Consider the following 21,632-nt stretch of genomic DNA (forward strand, 5'->3'; position numbering starts at 1 on the left):
CTAAAGATAGGTTTCCCCCGCTATTCAAAAGTAGGGCGCTCCTATGAAACCTTTCTTAAATAGAAATAGCACAAAGTGGAGAGTATATCCCACTTTCTGAAAGTTGGAAAGACATACATTAGTACAATAACAACTATTTTCATAAAAGTGAAAATGTTCTTTGGATTTCTTTCATTAGCAAAAACAGGTACTAATATAAGTCTTTTACAAAAGCGAAGTGGCCTAATGTGAACTTTCAGAAAGTGTAGGATACTTGTCATTACAAGGACTTCCTGCCTATCAAAAGGGAAGGAAGCCTTTGGAGGGAGTGACATTGTCAAAGCACCCATGACCATAAGTATAATGTTTAAAACCAGGATCCTTGTCCTGGATGGAATGGGCTGGAAATGTCTGTCCCTCTTGCACAGTTTAGTAGCCATCATGGCAAGTGAGAATGTTCTTGAAGCACAGTCCTGACCTTGCCTCTCTGTCTGTTGCAGTTTCCCCTAAAATCCTTCCCCCCCAACACACAAGCTGCCACTGACCAACTGGCTAAGTCCTCTGCCCACACTCTCCATGGTCATTTCCCACTATAGCCCCACACCCAGCAGCTCCCTGAGGCATGCCAAAAATCCACATTAGAATCACGGCAACAGTTGGTGAAAGCTGTTTTTAGAATCACCCTCATTCTCTGGCATTCTACTAACTCCAACTCACATATGACTGTGTTCTTAAACTCAGGGGCTCTGGCTCAAATTCAGAATGAGAAAAAATGATAGTCGTCTAGCTCAGTCTCTTATTCTTCCGTCTTGTCGTGAGTTCGACCAATTACATGAGTAAATAAACCAAACCCATACTAACTATGTATCTGTCCTGATGACCCTGATTCTCTAGAAAACCCCTTCTTCCCTCAAAGCCCTCAATGGACACCCTTGCTAGGAGAGATCTCTGCTCTTGAGCTCCTTGGAATTGTGGGCGGAGCATCGCTTCTCCAGAAAGCCTTCCTTGATCTGCCAGCTGGCTTTGTTGCCCTTCCTCTGGGCTGCCATAAGTCCCCGTGATGCCCCTGTCACTGCACTGACCACACAGGATAAGACTCCATGTGTCTCTGAGTCCTTCAAGGGCAGAGACCTTCTCATTCGCAACTATTTATTCCCTAGTATCTAGTGCGGTGCACGGCAGGGTTTAGGGCTCAGCTCATGCTTGTTGAATGAATAAGTAGAAGTACAAGAACTAAGTTCCAAGCCAGCCTCTTCCCTCACCTCATGCCTCCCTGCACTCCAATGAACAATTCACCTCATTAATCAATTAGGTTAACTCAGCAAACTACCCGAAGGGGAGCATGAGTGTCCCCAGTTCTTTGGTGCCCGGGCCAGAAGGGATACACTGACAGAGAACTTCTCAGACCTCAAAGGATGTCCAGAAAAGCCACATTCCTCTACTCTACACTATGAAACACCAATGGAGACTGCATGAAAAATATAAAAGGTCACTTCAGATACGACATTACCTTGGTCTTACACAGAAGTCAGTAGGCTATGGTCATTGGCTGCAGCAAACATTTATTAAATTTAGTGAACCAAGACTCTTCACAGAAATAGAGGAAAAACACAATCTCTGCCCTTTATGAAAAGACAATCTCCAAACAATAAAATATGCTCACAAAATTTGAATTTTATAGGCTCTGGATGAAGAGCATCGGATTGTGAGAAGCTGGGTAAAATTATCTGCCCACGAACAACTGTGTGTGGAACTCATCTGCCCTTTAAAAAGGCAAGTTAAGAAATTTCTAGACCAGTGCTATCTACAAGATGGAAAGTTTCTGGGACATTGGAAGTGTTCCATAAATCTGTGCCATCCAGTGAAGAAGCCACTAGCCACAAATGGCTCTTGAGCCCTTTAAGTGTGGCTAGTGTAACCAAGGAGCTCAATTTTTAATGTTTAAAAAAAAATTTTTTTAATGGCTTCATGGATTCAACACACTATTTTTTTTTAAATGTTTATTTGTTTTTGAGAGGGACAGAGACAGACACAGCATGAGCAGGGGAGGGGCAGAGAGAGAGGGAGACAGAGAATCCCAAGCAGGTTCCACACTATCAGCAGAGAGCCTATTGCAGGGCTCGAACTCACAAACTGTGAGATGGTGACCTGAGCTGAAACCAAGGGTCAGATGCTTAACCAACTGAGCCACCCAGGTGCCCCACAGACACAACTTTCTACACCAGAGTTTTCTCATTTGTAAAATGGGAATAATCATAACTACCTCGTACCACCCCATAGCACCCTCTAATCTTCTGAGCATCAACTTGAACTTCGGGGTTTGGGTGTGATGGGCTTGTCTGCCTGAGATTCAGACCAGAATCGAATGCAGCCACCATCTCCTGTGACCATAGATGTCTGAGGGACTCCCATGTACAGCACAGATTTGCCGCCAGGTGAATAAAAAATAAGACATCTGCCGGTAAAACAGCTATAGTGAAGGCAAACACTTCATAAATATAGATACAAAACTTTGAAAACTCCCCTTCACTCTTCAAACAAAGTCCATTGCTCAGCACGCCCTGCAAAGGTTCTCAGACTCCTGCATGAGAAGTCCAGCCTGGGAGGACGGTCCTCTGGTGGCCCCAGCACCTGCTCCTCTCCCACAGCCCCTTGTCCTTCACCCACCATTGATTCGAAGCACTCCTCCTCATGCCAGTCCTCCCTGACTTCTCCATTCCCATCTAAGAAGTCATGTCCCTTAGCCTCTTATTCCCGAGAACCTACTACTCGCAACTGCATACTTCATTCTGCATTTGGTTTCATGTCTATTTTGCCACTAAACCGTAATCTCCCTGAGGACAGACACTATTACTTCTTGTTAAGAGAGAGAGGAGTTTTTACACAATGGCTGATTGCTCAGACTCGGGCCAGGACTCTGTATTTATGTTACATCTCCACTACTTGTTAGCTATGACACATTAGCCCTTTTGTGCCTCGGTGTCCTCATCTAGAGAATGGAACAATAATAATAATAACTCCCTCACGAAGCTGTATGAAGATTAAATGAATTGGTATACATAAAATTCTTAGAAAAGAGCGTAGCACATTGGTAAGCTTTACGTCAGTGTTAGTGTTAGTTAGTAGTACCCATGGCCACTATTTGGTCAATACCCGGTACAGGGTCCAGCACAAAATAGGGTCTCAGTAAATGAATGAATGAATGAATGAATGAATTTCCATCAGACTACTATAGTGATGTTTTTACATTTTTTTAATATTTATTTTTGAGAGAGAGAGAGAGAAGAGAGAGAGCAGGGGAGGGGCAAAGAGAGAGGGAGACACAAAATCCAAAGCAGGCTCCAGGCTCCAAGCTGTCAGCACAGAGCCTGACACGGGGCTCAGGGCTCGAACTCACCAACTGTGAGATCGTGACCTGAGCCGAAGTCAGACACTTAACCGCCAAGCCACCCAGGCATCCCTGTTTGTTTGTTTGTTTTTTTTTTAATACTATAGTAATGTTTTGATCTTTTTCTTTCTGACCCCTTTCTGCCAGGTTGAAGCATTGACAATAATCTCTCAAAGCATGCTAAGTAACTATGATAGTGACTGGTCAATTTCTGATTAATGTGATTTTTCTTGTTTTTAAAGACACAGACACCAAGTTAATGAAGTACCTGTTCCCAGCTTCTGAGAGTTTTTAAAAATATTATACAATGACTTTGCAATATCCACAAAGTAATCTTCTGATGTTCAGTATTCATCCTGTTGACATGATGAATATATTCGGAGTTTCATGATCTGCTGGTCTTGTATTTCTGGAGATAAGTTCTACTTAGGCATGGTATAGTTTGGAACACTGGGTTTAGATGAAGACAGACCTGACTTTAAATACTGGTTTACCATTCATTCGATAACCATGTAACTTTGGCCGTGACTTTTCCGGGCCTTGGTTTCCTCACCTAAAAATGGAAATGTTAGTAGAATACCTACCTCGTCATGTTGTATGAAAAGAAGTTAAAAAATTGGGTCCCTCAGTAGTGTTATTGGCAGTAATAATATACCATGATAATTATTATTGTTCCGTACTTCGCTGGAATCTTATTTAAGAATTTTGTAACTAGATTCAAAAAATGAAACTGGCTTCTAATGGAATTTTTAAGGAATTTTCCTTGTCAGTGTTAAGAATAGCACCTACTTAGCTCACAGAATTAAAATGGGATCATGACATAGCTCTCATTTTTCTAAAAAGAACTTTAATTTTTTATTACACATTGTAGAAAAGGTAGGATATACAGGGAATCAAGTTTATGAATATTAAAATTATCTATAGTCTCACTTAACCAGAAGAAGCATTGTTAGCATTAGACTCTATGCTCTCCCAAGCATTTAAATGCACAAATGTGGGCACATACATACCCACATTATCATGCTGATAAAAAGTTAGGATCGGGCTGTACACAAAATTTTGTTGCACTAAACACTATATTATGAACGTCTTTTTACCTTAATAGGTAATACTCCCCAAACTCCCATCATTTTTAATGGAGGCATTGTATTCCAAAATACAAACCTATCATAAGTTGTTCAGCACACTCCCTAATGTTGGACAATTAGGTGGTTTCCTTCATACGTAATGCTGCCTCAGACATCGTGCTAGGTATTTCTATTGGCCCACAATCCACCCTCCACCCTTCTCCACCATGCTGTTTGCTTCGAGAAGCGAGACTTTGCAAGACTGCCTCATTGGGCTTCCTCCCTCTCTGGCTTCCGATGCATCTGGCCAGTGTGGGAGGGGGTGGGGGTGGATAACACCAGCAAGAAATCTGATAATGGAAAAGGAACCAAGGGTATTTATTCCCCCAGCTCCCACCCTGAAAATACTACTAGTTGGCCGTGTCCTCAAGCATAAGAGCTAGAATGCATCTGGTGGGAGGTTCTCTCCTATGACTACTCCTGCCGGGTTCTTGGAACAGCTCCTTCCCTTTGTGCCTTCATGCTTAGGGTGGTATGGTGCCCCCACCACTGCTAGCCCAAGTTATGCCACCCACCTTTGTCGGTTTCCCTTGACCCTGCCTACCTCTTCATAGATAGTCCTTCATTAAATTGTCTCCATTTATCCATTTTAAGTGTACCATCTCCTTCTTGCCAGGAACCTAACAAATATAAACAACTTTGTAAGTAAATTCCTATCTACATCTTTTATTATCATATGATAAATTTCTCAAACTGGAATTATTTGATCAAAGAGCATGTGTATTTTTTTTTTATTTTTTTTAATGTTTTTATTTTTGAGAGAGACAGAGACAAAATGAGAGTGGGTTAGGGGCAGAGAGAGAGGGAGACACAGGATCAGAAGCAGGCTCCAGGCTCTGAGCTGTCAGCACAGAGCCCGACGCGGGGCTCGAACTCACGAGCCACGAGATCATGACCTGAGCCGAAATCGGACGCTCAACCGACTGAGCCACCCAGGCACCCCAAAGCATGTGTATTTTTAAGACCTTTTACAATATTGCCAACTTGCTCTTCAATATACCATTCCTCCAGCAGTACAGAACTTCTGCCCTCAGGCCCCTTGTCCAACTGGATATTATAATTTCTTTTCATCTTTTGCTATGTTCATAAGCACTGCTATACTATAGAGACAGTCTCATCTATGAAAGTCTGTGTTGGGAGGAGATCAGCTAGTAATCATTGCGGTCCATTTGTTTTAGTTTTCCCTGCATAACTTTCTTGGTGTTTTATTCTATTACCGTTACAAATTGACCGGTTAGCCCATATTTGGCCTTTAAGAACTCATTAAAATTATACCTGATTTCATCCTACCCGTGTGTAAGGGGGCCATCTCTCCCCCATGCTCTGTCAAAGCTGAAATCATTTTTATGTCATGTCTTTCCATACACAACCTTGTCACTCTTTGGATTTCAGAACTTGACTTATGACTAGTCTCTTTTTAATTAATAATTTATTTATTTTTTAATTTACATCCAAGTTGGTTAGCACATGGTGCAACAATGATTTTAGGAGTAGATTGCTTAATGCCCCTTACCCATTTAGCCCATCCCCCCTCCCTCAACCCCTCCAGTTAACCCTCTGTTCTCTATATTTAAGAGTCTCTTATGTTTTGTCCCCCTCCCTGTTTTATATTATTTTTGCTTCCCTTATGTTCATCTGTTTCGTAACTTAAAGTCCTCGTGAGTGAAGTCATATGATATGTCTTTCTCCAACTCATTTCGCTTAGCATAATACCCTCTAGTGCCATCCACGTAGTTGCAAATGGCAAGATTTCATACTTTTTGATTGCCGAGTAATACTCCATTATATATATATACCACATCTTCTTTATCCATGCATGCATTGATGGACATCTGGGCTCTTTTCATACTTTGGCTATTGTCGATAATGTTGGTAAAAACAGGGGGGTGCATGTGCCCCTTGGAAACAGCATACCTGTGTCCCTTGGATAAATAACTAGCAGTGCAATTGCTGGGTCGTAGGGTAGTTCTATTTTTAATTTTTCGAGGACCCTCCATACTGTTTTCCAGAGTGGCTGCACCAGTTTGCATTCTTACCAGCAGTGCAAAAGAGATCCTCTTTCTCTACATCCTCACCAACATCTGTTGTTGCTTGAGTTGTTAATTTTAGCCGTTCTGACTGGTGTGAGGTTGTATCTCATTGTGGTTTGGATTTGTATTTCCCAGATGATGAGTGGTGTTGAGCATTTTTTCATGTGTCAGTTGGCCATCTGGATGTCTTCTTTGGAGAAGTGTCATGTCTTTTGCCCATTTCTTCACTGGATTATTTGTTTTTTAGGTGTTGAGTTTGATAAGTTCTTTATAGATTTTGGATACTAACCCTTTATTGGATATGTCGCTTTCAAATATCTTCTCCCATTCCGTCGGGTGCCTTTTAGTTTTGCTGAGACTTATGACCAGTCTCTTACTCTTGACTTATGACCAAGCTTGAGAAAAGTTACGATTTTGTAGGTTATCTGATTCTTCTTGTGACTTCCCACATCCTGAACTGAAGTGCAACTCCACATTTAATTTTTTGAAAATTTAAGTAAATCAAGAATATTTTTTTTTAATTTCTTAAAAGCTTACTTATTTTGAGAGAGGGAGAGAGTGTACATGTGGGGGAGGGAGGGAGAGAAAGAGAGAAGGGGAGAGAGAGAGAAGCCCAAGCAGGCTCCACGCTGTCAGCTTGGAGCCCAATAACGCGGTACGCAATCCCACAAACTATCAGATCATGACCTGAGCCGAAACCAAGAGTTCGACGTTCAACCAACTGAGCCACCCAGGCACCCCGAACTTTTGAAAATTTAAGTAAATCAAGAATATTTCTGTAAAAAACAAGACATAAAACCATATATTCATTACCACCTTCAATGTGCATGTACTTGCTAATGGAAGAAATTGAATCCTGCCTCTCGCATGTCACATGGAAAACTTCTCCTATAAATATTGAAGAGTAATGTGAATTGGTTAATAGTGCAAAAATGTTCCCCAGCTGCCATGTGTACTTGCAGTAAATACCACACAAGTGCAGGTATGCCCAGAGCTACTGATCAGAAGACAAAGAGGAAGGGATATGGAAACTGGAAACCACTGATTGTGCAAGGACCTACAGTATCCAGGCAATCCGAAAGGCAAGGATCTATAATATCCAGGCAATCCAAAAGGCAGGCCTTGACAGGTTGATTCGTTTTTGCTTCCCACACGTTTCCACCACAGAAGCCCTCCACAAAGTCTGAAACTGTATCTGTTTCCAATGATGACAGTGGTTCAGCCCACAGACCTGCACAGAGTTCACAAGCAATCATGTTTTGTGTTGAGGACGTAGGATAAGAGATGTGGAGAAGCATTTCCGTGGGGCCTGAGTGGTATAAGTCATAAGCAGAGAAAACCTTTTAAAGCAGAGGCCCAAGGCAGGGTCCTCTCTTGCCTGGGTCAGGGCAGTACTGATTTAACTCATCTGTGTTTTGATAATTAAACAGGGTAGTATATCTAAAGAACTTAGAACAGCACTACACAATGGTATTATGAGTGATGATTACTTCCTTCTGAATACATTCCTGTATTCTCCCAAATTTCTACAATGATGTAATACTTTATTTTCCAATAAATCTCTTGGAAAAATATTCCTAAATAAGAATAGGGAAATTCAATGATAGAGTAATACGTTATTTTACAAATAATAATGAATATGAGGTGATGGATGTGTTAACAAACCTTAGTGTGGTAATCATTTCACAATTATATACATGTATCAAATCATCTCATACACCTTAAACTTATACAGTGTTATATGTCAATAATATCCCAATAAAGCTGGGGAAAAATTTTTTTAAATAATAATGACATTCCAAATCAATGAACAAAACTCAAAACAGCGCTTAGAATAAACATACTTTGAGCATATAGCAATAAAAGATAAAAAGGAAATTGCATACACATATAAAATATCAATCAATTTTATTTATGAATGTATAGATGTATATAATTATAATAAAAATTACCAAATAGTGAAAAGAAATACATTAAAAGAACATATGTCATAACAGAGTTACTCAGAATTTAAGGAGGTTTTAATATAGTAAAACCAGTAACATAATCATGTTAGGTGGTTAAATAATAAAAATTATATGATTATACAAAGATACCAATTCTTACTAAAAGCTTCCAACAATAAATGTTTTTTCCCTTATTAAATAGAGAACATTTGTTTAAAGCCAACAATAAACTTCATATGTAATGAAGAAACATCAAAATTTATATTTTAACACAATTTTATTTAACACAAAGCAAAACAGAAATACATAAGAAAAGACAAATATGTCTTTTTTGCAGCTATCGTTTTACATTTGGAAGAAACAAAAAGGCCACCTAACACTGGTAGAACAAAGATAATTCAACAAAAGACGAACATTTAAAAAATTAATAGCATTCTAATGACAGAGATTCCCATACTGAGTAGCCATACAGATGTATTTAGCTAAGAAAAAATTAATGTAATAAGGGATATATAAGGCCTAGATAAAACCAAGAACAAATTATCACGAGAGAAATCAAGGAACCCATCAGTAAGGAAGCGACTTAATTCCTTGATGGGAGGAATTAGTGTCATAAGCATAAGTCTTAAACAGTTCATTTTAGACCTTGATGATTCCAAATGAAGCACCAAAAAGATGTTTACCTTAAATAACACATTCCTTAGGGGAAAAAAGACTTTTTGAAAATTAAAAATATACATGTGGGGGCAAAAAAGAACAACGAAGACCAGTATCATACTGATTCCATGGATTCAAACACAGAGTTTGATTCATTACATGACAAAAAATACTTCTTCACTGCGAAGTGTCCAAAAAGAAGAAATTACGGTTTTGTTTTGGCTCAAAGCTAGGGAGGAAAAGCAGAAAGCCTGGCAAAGCAAGTGCTACGCGAGAACTTTGAGAATGCTAAGAGAACGGGCCTCTCTTGGGGTCAGGAAAGACTAACCAGCATTTTAAAGAATCTGGTTTTGCCAGGTTTCAAGGCAGGAAGAGGGAAGGATTGGCACTTAACAGGAACATCCTTTACAAACAGAGCGTCATAAAATAAAATGGCACATTCCAAAAATTACAAGTAGGTCAGTACACACAATATTGGTCTGCATTTTCAAAACTCAGTCAAAGCCCAATATTTAAAAACCTGAAAACGTACCATAAAATCTGGATCTGGCTTCTTTCGACTAGTTGGACAACATGACAGCCTGGGTCTGCACGCCCACATGGGTATGAGAGGCAGGTGCCCCCTCAGATGGGCAACTTGCTACGACACGTCCTCTCTCCCCGCATTTCTCTTACAGCCAGCTCACATCATCCCTTTAGGTCACCTGTCTCATCCAAGAAGGCATTTGAGTTTATGACTCCTACCTTGCATTGTGGGGACCAATGAAGGTTATGGCAAAAGATAGCATGTGATTAGATCTGCATTTCAAAAGCCCAACTGGGCACAGGGTGGAAGGCTTGGGGATGGTGGGGTGGGTAGAAGATGGTAAGGAGACCAATGAAATCCACAAGAGCCTGTTGTATGAAAAATTAAAATGGGACTGCCATCACTGAAGGAAAGCAGGGGGCCACCTCGCACCTTCTATAAAAATACTCTCACAAGACAGACCCGGAAAACCAAGGAGTCCTACATCTGTGGCATAAGAGCAAGAGCTGATGAGGATTGGAGACAAGGCTGTGTGTAGGGGATGGAAAGAAAGGGGCAGAGGAGGACAAAAACTTGAGAGTTCTGAAGGGAAACTAATCTCCAACACTGGGTAACCAGTCTGACATAAGGAACCAGGAGAAAGACGAGTATGAGGACAATTTGTAGGGTTTTGCTTTAAGTCGGTAGTTTGTTGATACTCCAAAAATAAAGAAACCAAAGAAGGGACGAGTCTATAGGAAAGTTAGTATTTAACCTAGGTTATGTTGAATTTGGGGGGCCTATGGATGTGCACCTTCCCTCATACGCCCTGATAAATGACCAAAGAAAAATCATCTCCAATTCTCCTGTAGTAACTTTCCAACAGCTGAATCATGAGCTGGAAATGAGGGTCAAGTATAATTATATAAAATATCTTTACAGAATGAATACTAACAGAACTAAGCTTTAAAGGGAACATTATACATTCCCTATGTATTTACTGTACATAAAATATTGTAACAGAGATTACAGAGGGCTAATAACTGCACATAAAAGCATAATTAGAAGATGTATAAAAAAAACACAATACTGTAAAAGTCCACCAAGTCTCTTAATAGACAGGATATACATTTATACCCTACACTTTCCATTAAGAATTTAAGATGGCTAAAAAAAATTTAATGAAAAATTAAAAAAGAATTTTAGATGGCTTATAGCAAAAATACACATAGTGAAAGGATAAAATGTAAATAATAATAATAAAATGTAAAAATAATTTTGTAAAAAAAATATCACCAGGAAAAATCAGAACTAGGAAGAAGGAAACAAGGTATGCAGAACAGAAGGGCTTTCAGAAATACTGCTGTGGACAACCAAAGTGAAAAGATTAACCGCGTGACTCTTATTGTCCATGAGGAGAAAACACAGCAATTTCTCACTCTGAAAAGGATGTTTCTGCACACCTTTCCCAATAGAGAAGACAGCATTTCATGATAAAACATGCTTCTAAACTAAATTAATTCAGCTTTATGAAAAACTCACTACCCTTGTCCCTATTTCTCAAATGTGTTACCGCAGGAAAGTTAAACTTAAAAACAAACAAACAAAACTTTACACACTGACATTTGGGGATATCATAACAGGAAACCCAGAAAAAGATCTCATGACGCTGCTTCTCTGTACCCCTCAATGAAAATAAAGAACCAAACATCTGAGCTTAACTGGATGAAGGAAGCTGGCCGGGGTGGAGAAGGGAGATAAAGGCAACGTGAAATGGGTGAGGTATATAGGTTTCTGATGGTCTCTCCTGATCCACAGAAAGAATGGATACGACTTCGAGGAACAGAGGAACAACATACTGTTTAAACGGCAGCAATGGAGCTTTGGCGAAGAAATTTAATAAAAAACGAAGAGTGGACAGAGTGAGGTAGAAATCTTTGGTGAGCACTCAAAAGTTATAAAGCTATGGTACTGGCTGAGGACGGATCCACAGAGGTGGGTATCATATGAGCACGGTACAAGTGATATCCTCTCGTGAAAATCGAGGAACCTCATCGAAAGCCATGCCATATCAGCACAGAGGAGGGCCCCAGGAACTGAAGGGCAAACACGAAATGCACCATATAAGACATACAGAAAACACACACAGGAAAATACTCACTTGCATATACTTAAAGAAACGCAAACCAAAAAGACAGTATCCTTTAGCACCTACAAGCCTAAGCAAAAGAAGAAATTTAAAAATTCAGTATGGTAAGGATTTTAAGAGTCCTATTCAAAATTTGTGAGAAAGAATTGAAATACCCCAGAATAAGGGAAATAGAGAAGTAAGCGATCATCTGTTAGTGTATCCGTGCATTCAAATGATTATACGTGATAAAATGCGAATAGGGAAAGGTGCTTATGAAACTTTAAGAAAAAACAAGAGTACAAAGCGTACGTATTTTAGAACTACCACTATGTAAACTGTGTATATGGGCGCATAGGAAAAACCCTGGGTGGGTCACAGAGCAAGTCAGCAGAACCCACTCCTTTTGGAGCTCCCGCCGGCCTGGGGAAAGCTCTTGGGGACCTCGGGCAGGATGGGCCATCTTCATGGTGCACGCTGGACCGACCCCAACCATACTCACGTCCTATCCTCTCTGCCTGCTCAGCGTCCAACCACATCCCCGACCACCGTCCTCTTTGATTTTACAACAACTTGTGAGGTAGGTACTACTACGACCGTGACTGGAAAATGATGAAATGAACGAGCTTACAAATTAAGCTCAACAGAAGCTTTGTTTTCAGACCTTCTAGTTGGACACGCTTCTCCTTTCACTGACGTCCTTTAAGGTTTACCTGCATGTGGTTTCTTGGCTGACTGAGCGGGGCCGGGCACCAGAGGGCTGGCCTCTGGAGCGCCGGCTACGTGTACTCCTGGTTCCTCAAGGCCCTGGGAACACTCAGCAGAAGCTGAATTCCCTAAAAAGAAGACGAAGAGATGAGCTTTCCTGGGACACCTCTTTTATCGCTCTCCATTTCATTTTGTGTTGGGAGCACTGGCCCAGCAGATCAGATCCCAGCCAAAAGTCCCAACACTGCTCTGGATTTGGAGAGTTTGTGTTTTCTAGATTTATTTCACACACACACACACACACACACACACAAGTTCATAGTTAGGAGAGACCCACTAAACAAGACCAGATGAGGGTGATGACAGGCCCTATACCTGGCCTAGAAGATCCCCGCCATCATTCAGGCTTCCCTAGACAGCCTCCAACACTACCTTCAAACCACCCGCTCAGGAAGTCAGCCACGACCATCCCAACAGAAGAAAACTCCGTATCAAGAAGCACCTGGGTGGCCCAGTCTGCTAAGCAGCCGTCAGCATGGAGCCCATTTCAGATCCTCTGTTCCCCTCTCTTTCTGCCCCTCCCCCCCACCTCTCTCTCTCAAAAATAAATAAACATTTCAAAAGAAGAAGGGAAAGAAAAGAAAACTCCGTATCAATAGTTTGGAGACTCTGACTTTGCTGGTTTGGTTTTCCCAAATTTGGCAATTCTCCTAAGCCTACCACCCACTGAAACTGATTTTCAGCTATAAACAAATCGAATAGAATAAGTAACCTGAATGCACTGTAGTTAAAAGTACACCAAACCACACTTTGTAGACCCATTTTTTAATGGTAGACTATGCAGCAACATGGGAAAATATTTATGATTCTTGATAAAGTGAAAATTTAAGATGCTAATGCATACTTCGACCACAACTAGACTGGAATTTGTATAGTAACAGGAGGGACGGCCCTGCAAAATAAATGGTAACAATCATTGTGGATGGAGTGAGTGGAATCATGCAATTTATATCTCTACTCTCCACTTTCTAAATTTTTATGTAATATGGTTAAAATTTCTTTTTTTTTTTTTTTTTTCAACGTTTTTTTATTTATTTTTGGGACAGAGAGAGACAGAGCATGAACGGGGGAGGGGCAGAGAGAGAGGGAGACACAGAATCGGAAACAGGCTCCAGGCTCCGAGCCGTCAGCCCAGAGCCCGACGCGGGGCTCGAACTCACGGACCGCGAGATCGTGACCTGGCTGATGTCGGACGCTTAACCGACTGCGCCACCCAGGCGCCCCTAAAATTTCTTAATAACTAAAAAAGAACATACTTTCTTAAAAGTTCTCATCACAGGAAAACAAACTTTGTAACTATGTATGATGACAGATGTTACCTACACTTAACTGCGATCATTTCTGCTGTGTATACAAATATCGAAATATGTACCTCTGAAACTAATACAACGTTGTATGTTTACTACCTCAGCAAAAGTAAAGAAAGAAAAAGAAAACACTTGAATTCAAATTTAATAAAGAAATCCATTCCTGTGTTTTCTTTCCCTTTCTAGGCCACTGGCCCACCTCCTTCCTCTTTCTTCCTAACAAAGCTGTGAGGACAGTTGTACCTACTTCCTGGCCTCCAGGTTAGCGAGGAGGTACACTGCTCAAACCCTTGGGCAGATGTTATTAGCCGGCGGCGCAGAAAGTAAACTTTATCCCTTCCTTCCTTTAGTTAGAACCACAGTTCTAGGGGCACCTGGGTGGCTCAGATGGTTAAGCGTCCAATTCTTGGTTTCAACTCAGGTCATGATCTCAAGGTTCAGCGACTTCGAGCCCCGCATCGGGCTCTGTGCTAACAGCGCATGCTTGGGATTCTCTCTCTCTGCCTCTCCCCTGCACATGCGGTCTCTGTCTCTCTCAAAACAAATAAGTAAAGTTTAAGAAAAAATTAAAAAAAAAAAAAAGAAGAACCATAGTTCTCCATCAGAAAACATCAGAAAATACTGGTCCGGTTTCCCCGAGGATAGAGCAAAACTTACAATGTGAGGTGCTATCCCCCCCAGACTCACTTTCTGGTCAAAACTATGTGTCGGTAGTGTTCTCCCTCTGATATTCTCACCTTGACTTTCAAGCACCTTGTGCAGCTTCATATGCTTGTAGGTAGAGATTATCTGAAAATTAACGACACTTGGGACACTCAGTCCTTGGTCCTGCAGCAGCTTCAGGGCTGCGGCATGAATGAGCTGATGGGACCGTTTGCATTTCTGAAGTCTGCACTCCCCTCTGACAAAGGACTTGCACACGTGAAACTTGTTGCACTTCTCCTTCATGTTGCAGTAGCCATGCAGCGCTTCCCCTTTGTTGTACAGCAAACACACCTGGCACAGAAATGAAGCAACACTTGACACGTTTGGTTGCACCGTCATTTACGGCAATTGATGAAAGAAAAAAAAATTATTTTTACGATTTTAGTTTTAAGTCATTTCTACACCCAACGTGGAGCTCGAACTCACAACCCTGAGACCAAGAGTCACACACTCCACTGACTGAGCCAGCCAGGCACCCTGAGAAAACATTTCTGTGAAAGAAGTGTGATCAGCAGAGACTTGGGCCATCATATGTTAAAATATAAACTAACTGAACAGTATGACACTGGTTCAGGGATGTATAGGAGATCAAGAAAAAGAGATCCTGGGGCGCCTGGGTGGCGCAGTCGGTTAAGCGTCCGACTTCAGCCAGGTCACGATCTCGCGGTCCGTGAGTTCGAGCCCCGCGTCGGGCTCTGGGCTGATGGCTCAGAGCCTGGAGCCTGTTTCCGACTCTGTGTCTCCCTCTCTCTCTGCCCCTCCCCCGTTCATGCTCTGTCTCTCTCTGTCCCAAAAATAAATAAACGTTGAAAAAAAAAAAAAAAAAGAAAAAGAGATCCTACACCTAGCCTCAAAATAAAAACATTCCTTAAAGATTCGATAGAGCTCAACAATAAAACTGTATGAGCCTCATGTTTTCTTAAAAAAATTTTTTTAACGTTTTTATTTCTTTTTGAGACAGGGAGAGACAGAGCATGAACAGGGGAGGGTCAGAGAGAGGGAGACACAGAATCTGAAACAGGTTCCAGGCTCTGAGCTGTCAGCACAGAGCCCGACACGGGGCTCGAACTCACGGACCGCGAGATCATGACCTGAGCCGAAGTTGGCCGCTTAACTGACTGAGCCACCCAGGCGCTCCAAGCCTCATGTTTTCTTGTAGAAGACTTTTTAACTAATACTGTGGTTCCGTGCGATCTTAAATTTTTTATCTTTTTTTAAAAAATGTTTATTTATTTATTTGGCGGGGGCACAGAGAGAGGGAGAGAATGAATCCCAAGTAGGCTCTGTGCTGCGCAGGGCCCAACTCGGAGCTCGATCTCACAAACTGAGATCATGACCTGAGCCAAAATCAACAGTCAGTCACTTAACTGACTGAGCCACTCAGGCACCCCTAAATTTTTATCTTAATGCTTTTGTTGTTCAAAAATAAACACTATTCTGGCTTTCTGTATTTTCTTAAAACAGTTTTTTTAATGTTTATTTATTATTATTAGTTTAATGTTTATTTATTTTTGAGAGGGAGATAGAGTGTGAGAGAGAGAGAGGGAGACACAGAATCCGAAGCAGGCTCCAGGCTCCGAGCTGTCAGCACAGAGCCCAACGTGGGACTCGAACTCATGAACCACAAGATCATGACCTGAGCTGAAGTCGGACGCTTAGCCAACTGAGCCGCCCAGGCACCCTATTTATTATTTTTGAGGGAAAGAAAGTGATCAGGAGAGGGGCAGAGAGAGAGAGGGAAAGAGACAGAGAGTCCCAAGCAGGCTCCACACTGTCAGTGCAGAGCCTGAGGCAGGGCTTGAACCCACGAACAGTGAGATCATGACCTGAGTGGAAATCAAGAGTCAGACGCTCAACCGATGGAGCCACCCAGGCAACCTGAAACCGTTTGGATGAATTATATTTTTTTCTAGAAATGTGTCCATTTCATCGAAGTTTTCAAATGTATTAGTATCACATTGTACGTATTTCCAATGTGTGTTTCTTTCAACACCACCAAGTAATTCTCAGAGGACAATGACCAGATGTCCCACAGATTTGAACTCCCCCCGAATACTGTCTACCCGGACATGGCGGCAGATCCCACAGGTTAAGGGCTCAGTCCCACGAGGCGGCCCCACTTCAAATGCCCATCTGTTGCTGCCTGAACTGCTATAAAGGTCATCACCACCTCCTCCTCCAGTTAATGTGCCAGAACAGCTCACAGGAGTCAGATGACCACTTTATTATACAATGATATAACCCGGGAACACGCAGGTGGAAGAGCCGCATGTGGAGAGGTGAGGGGAGAAAAGGTGTGGAGCTTCCATACCCTCTCCTGGGGCCTCACTCTCCCAGCACCTCCGTGTGCTCACCACCCTGCACGCTGTCTGGAGGTCTGTCCTTTTGGGTTTTTATGGAAACTTCCTAACACAGGCATGATCGATTACATCATGGGCCACTGGTAAATGAACTCCATCCCTAGGCCCCTCTGCCCTCCCAGGGGGTGGAAGAGTGAGGGGGAGGGGATAAAAGTTACAACTCTTGGGGCGCCTAGGGGGCTCAGACGGTTAAGCGTTCGACTCTTGGTCTCGGCTCAGGTCATGATGTCACAGTTCATGGGGTTGAGCTCCATGCTGACAGCACGGAGCCTTCTTGGGAACCTCTCTCTCCCTCTCCCTCTCTGCCCCTCCTCTGTTCACACAGTCTCTCTCTCTCTCTCTCTCTCTCTCTCAAAATAAATAAATAAAGTTAAAAAAAGTGTTGGGGAAAAAAAAAGTTGTTCTCCTGACAACCAGCTCCCGTCCTTAGGTTACCAAAGGGCTTTCCAAAAATCACTTAACAACAGACACCTTTAGAGCTCTCATCATGTAGGAAATTCCAAGGGTTTTAGGAGCTCTATGTCAGGAAGGGCGATGAAGACCAAATATATTTATCATTATAACCATAAGATCACAATGTTTGTCCCTATCGTCTTTTTATTACGTGATGTATCTGTTCCTGTGTACTGTGTCTTTAGGACAGTGGTGGAAAGGGGTCATAGCCATTTCCATGCAAGAGATGTGGGGCACCATTCCTGATTCCTCCGTGGTGCCCGCTACCAAAGTGGCCATGCTGCGTGTCACAGGATGCATACCTCCAGTGCTGGGTGACAGGACCAGGGGTGGGCTCCTGTCCCAAGTGCAGCCAGCCCACTGGCTGCTCACAAAACACTGCGGTAGTCGGGTATGACAAGACGACGCTGGACCCAGGAGAGCAGGCACAAGCCATAAGGAAACGGGCTCAATAAGTTCAACAATGTAACAATGTTAAACATCTGTAAGTCAAACAATATCGTGAAAACTAAAAGGTTGGGGCGCCTGGGTGGCTCAGTAGGTTGAGAATCCGACTTCAGCTCAGGTCATGATCTCACAGCTCGTGGGTTCGAGCCCCGCGTCGGGCTCTGTGCTGACAGCTCAGAGCCTGGAGCCTGTTTCGGATTCTGTGTCTCCCTCTCTCTCTCTCAAAAATAAATAAACGTTAAAAAAAAATTTTTTTTTTTTAACTAAAAGGTAACTAGAAGTGTCGCCAATGCTTCTCTCTCAGAGAGGAAGGACTGGACTGGACCCCCGTTACTGCCATTCTCTTCTCCCTTCCTGCCAATAACCTGCTCCAGCTGCGGCTCCGGGTCCTTTTGGCAACATCGTTGGAATGTATCTGGCTTATAACCATGGCTGATCAAGTCTGGCTTCAAAGCCCAAAGAAGTGAGAAAGGAGATGTGGATGCCAAGAATAAACCCCGTGGCTAAGGCTGACTCCAGTGCTGCCTTCCACATACAGATTCTACTGCCTTGAGGGCGGCCTTTGCCATCTCACCAAAGGCTCCAGCTCATACCTCCAGCCTTGTGACTTCCTTCCCTTCTCGACCCTGAACTACCTTAGCATGAACGGGGCACCACAACTCACACACTACCCTCCGGTTTCCCAACATCCCCCCTTCTTCCCACCCCACCCCTCTTCTGGCAACTTGAATGTCTACGACAGCATCAGTGCTAGAGTAGAAAATTCTACTTTTCACTGGTGGGCTCTTGTTATATTTTCTTTGGGGATTCCAACTGTTTTGTTTTCAAAAAGTCTTTGTGTATAGCTCAACAGATACAAATACGCTAATTTCACCATGACAGCAGTTCTAATGGGCACTAGTTAAACATTTGGAACTAAATCATTTCAAAGCAATTAAAATTGGTATCTAAAGCCCCAAGAAAGTAAATGGGGGAGGATACTTTCAACAAACGTGACCACAAAAGGGACCTGTATCATTACAGACATCTAATAGGGGCGCCTGGGTGGTTCAGTTGGTTAAATGCCTGACTCGTGATTCAGCTCAGGTCATGATCTCATAGTTTCGGGAGTTCAAGCCCCAACTTGGGCTCTGCACTGAAAGCATGGAGCCTGCTTGGGATCCCCTCTCTCTCTCCCTCTCTCCCTCTCTCTCTCTCTCTCTGCCTCTCCTCCACTTATACAACACCCCCAATAAATAAACTCAAAAAAAAAAAGACACCTTATCAATTAATAGGAAAACAAATGCCTCAACAGAAAAATAGGCAAAAGCATAAACAGGCAATTCACAAAACACAGGCTTCATAGACAGATGTAAATTTAAATCTGCTATGTACTATGTGACCTTGAGCAAGTTAATGTAGCTGAGTCTCAGTTTCCTCACCTGTAAAACGGGGACACGTTATTAATGAGCTAAGATATGTGAATGACTTAGCCTTCAGTAAGCAATCAAAAAACTAGTGGCTAAGAGCGCCTGGTTGGCTCAGTTGGAGCCTCCAACTCCTGGTTTCAGCTCAGGTCATGATCTCTGAGTTCGTGAGTTTGAGATCTCTCAAACGGTGCAGAGCCTGCTTGGGACTCTCTGTCTCTGACTCTGTCTCTCTCTCTGCCCCTCCCCCACTTGCTCTCTATCTCTCTCAAAAAAATAAAAATAAAATAAACTAGTAGCCATTTTCGTTATTTATCACACGCGTCCATCACTCCTTGTGGATCAAAGCCTAAAATCACAGAGACTGCATAAAGGTCAGCACTGCACCATAACCTCCACCCATACACCTGACCTCTGCAAGGTGACTTTTGATGTTCTCGATCTCCTTCATCGTGCATTCAGTATGAGGGTGAATTCTTGGTAACTCACCTCTGGTAAAAGGCACGGGTCATTCTGTAAAAGCAGGATCCGAAGCTGGGCCTCATTGAGGCCAAAAAGCCCATGGTTTTTCAGAACTTGGATGTTGACGGGTGTGTGGATATCATGGGAAAGGGTACAGGTAGACCTAGGAGAACACAGAGCTCTGGATCAGAGGCCCACAGGTGAAGGGGCCAGTCCGCCAAATTCCTGGCCTTCGACTCACGTGTGAAGTTAAACAATTTTCCCTGAACCCAAAGATACCACAGCTAATAAAGCCAGCCCTAATAATAAAAAAGCCGAGTGGAAGCCACTCTCCACCCAAGGTCACTTGCATTTTAAATCGGGATGCCTGAAAGCCAGCCAAAGGCACCCCCTGCCCCAGTCACCTGCCTCGATGCCTTCTGTTGTTGGCCGGAAGGTGAGACAGTACTTCTCCACCCCGAACAGCTGCCCACCCCCCACAGTCCACCGACGTTGGGAGTGAAATGTGCCCCCGACCCCGCTTTGGGGAGCCTGAGTGAACCAAGGATGACCAGAGGCCTCAAAACACCGCCCTCGGTTTCCTGGGGGTCATTCCAGATCGGGCTTTCTAAACCCGGTGAGCACCGACTCACTTGGGTAAAACTTTGAGGTTACGTGCAAAGAAAGGAAGGGCACTCTCGACAAAGGGTCCGAGGACCTCACAGGTCCGCAAAAGCCCCCCAGTAGGACCACCGGAGTAAACGAACTCAAAAGTCCCAGTCCGGATTTCCCGCGGCCGCGCCGCGAAGGTTTCCGCGGGCAGGGGCTGGACTCCGGGGGGCGAGCAGCGGTGAAGAAATCCCGACCGATCGGGACGACTTCGGGCCTCGCTCCGCGCCGGAGCTGGAAGCGCAGGGGAGCCCCCCTCCCCCACCCCCGAGGACGCCGCGGGGGCCCCTTCCCGGGCCTTCCCTTCCGCCCTCCGACGGCGGGGCGGGGTGCACCCCCCCCCCCCGAACGAGCGATCCCTTTTCTCCTTCCCCCGGGGCCCCGCTCCCCCGCCGCCCGCCTCACCAGCAGTCGCGGTTCGGGCACTTGCCCAGCATGTGGCGGCGGCAGAGGTGCAGCTGGTCGCAGGCCTGGCACTCGCCGCGCTGGTAGCGGGCGCAGAGGCGCGCGGAGGACACGGCCACCACCCGCCAGGCGCAGGGGCCGCCGCCCGCGCCGCCCGCGCCGCCCGCGCCGGCCGCCGCCTCGGCCTCGGCGTCCCAGAGGCCCTCCCTCATCTCCACCTCCTGCAGCAGGAAGCGGTCGGGCCCGGCCTGGCGCAGCACGTCCCGGAGCCGGGCCTCCGAGAGCTCCACGTGGCCGCGCAGGTCCCGCAGGAACATGCGGCCGCCGTTGGCGCACAGCACCTTGGTGAGGAAGGAGCACACCGTGGGCTCCGCCATGGCCGCGGCCGAGCACGGAAACCCGAGGCGGGCAGACTCCTCCCAGTCACGTCCACGACTCGGGCCCGAGCTCCCGGGGCCGGGCCGGGGGTGGGGGGAGGGCGCGCCGCGGCGGCAGAGGCGGGGGCGGGGGGCCGGGCGGGGGCCTGCGGGCCACCCGCGGGCGCCACCGCGTTCACCGAGCGCCGGTCAAGGGGAGGCCTCGCCTAGAGGGACGTGGGTGGTGGGGGGAGGCGTGACCCGTGAGCAAATGAGAGGATCCGAGGCGCCCATGAGGGCTGCAAAGATAAAACGGGTAATGAGGTACTAGGGGCCTTAGGGGGTTGCTGGGGGAAGGACTCCGAGGGAGCCACCAGCGGCATGTGGCTGTCGAGGCCTTGAAACGTGACCGGTTGGAACCGAGAGGTGATGGAAGTGTGAGATACACGCCCTGGATTGCAAAGGTTTTGGGATGCCAAATATCTCATTGAGACCTTTCTCAGTCGTGTTCACTTGATGATATGGAAATAAAAATGTTCTTACAGTTTCATCTGT

At 44.4% G+C, this 21,632-nt stretch overlaps 1 protein-coding gene across 1 annotated transcript; it reads right to left on the bottom strand.

Annotated features, from left to right (window-relative positions):
* Positions 1 to 8,750: 8,750 nt before the first annotated feature.
* On the bottom strand, positions 8,751 to 21,098 carry ZC3HAV1L (zinc finger CCCH-type containing, antiviral 1 like). Its single transcript, XM_047097210.1, has 4 exons — positions 20,722 to 21,098; positions 19,696 to 19,831; positions 14,573 to 14,831; positions 8,751 to 12,596 (listed from the first exon to the last, which is right to left on the bottom strand). Exons 1-4 carry the CDS (start codon positions 21,096 to 21,098, stop codon positions 12,463 to 12,465), a joined length of 906 nt encoding a protein of 301 aa, XP_046953166.1. The 3' UTR covers positions 8,751 to 12,462.
* Between the last annotated feature and the right edge of the window lie 534 nt (positions 21,099 to 21,632).

The sequence above is a fragment of the Lynx rufus genome, unplaced genomic scaffold (genome assembly GCF_022079265.1).
Source record: "Lynx rufus isolate CCGP_SWC_20201006 ecotype Redwood Valley unplaced genomic scaffold, mLynRuf1.p SCAF_4, whole genome shotgun sequence".
NCBI classification, from domain to species: Eukaryota; Metazoa; Chordata; class Mammalia; order Carnivora; family Felidae; genus Lynx; species Lynx rufus.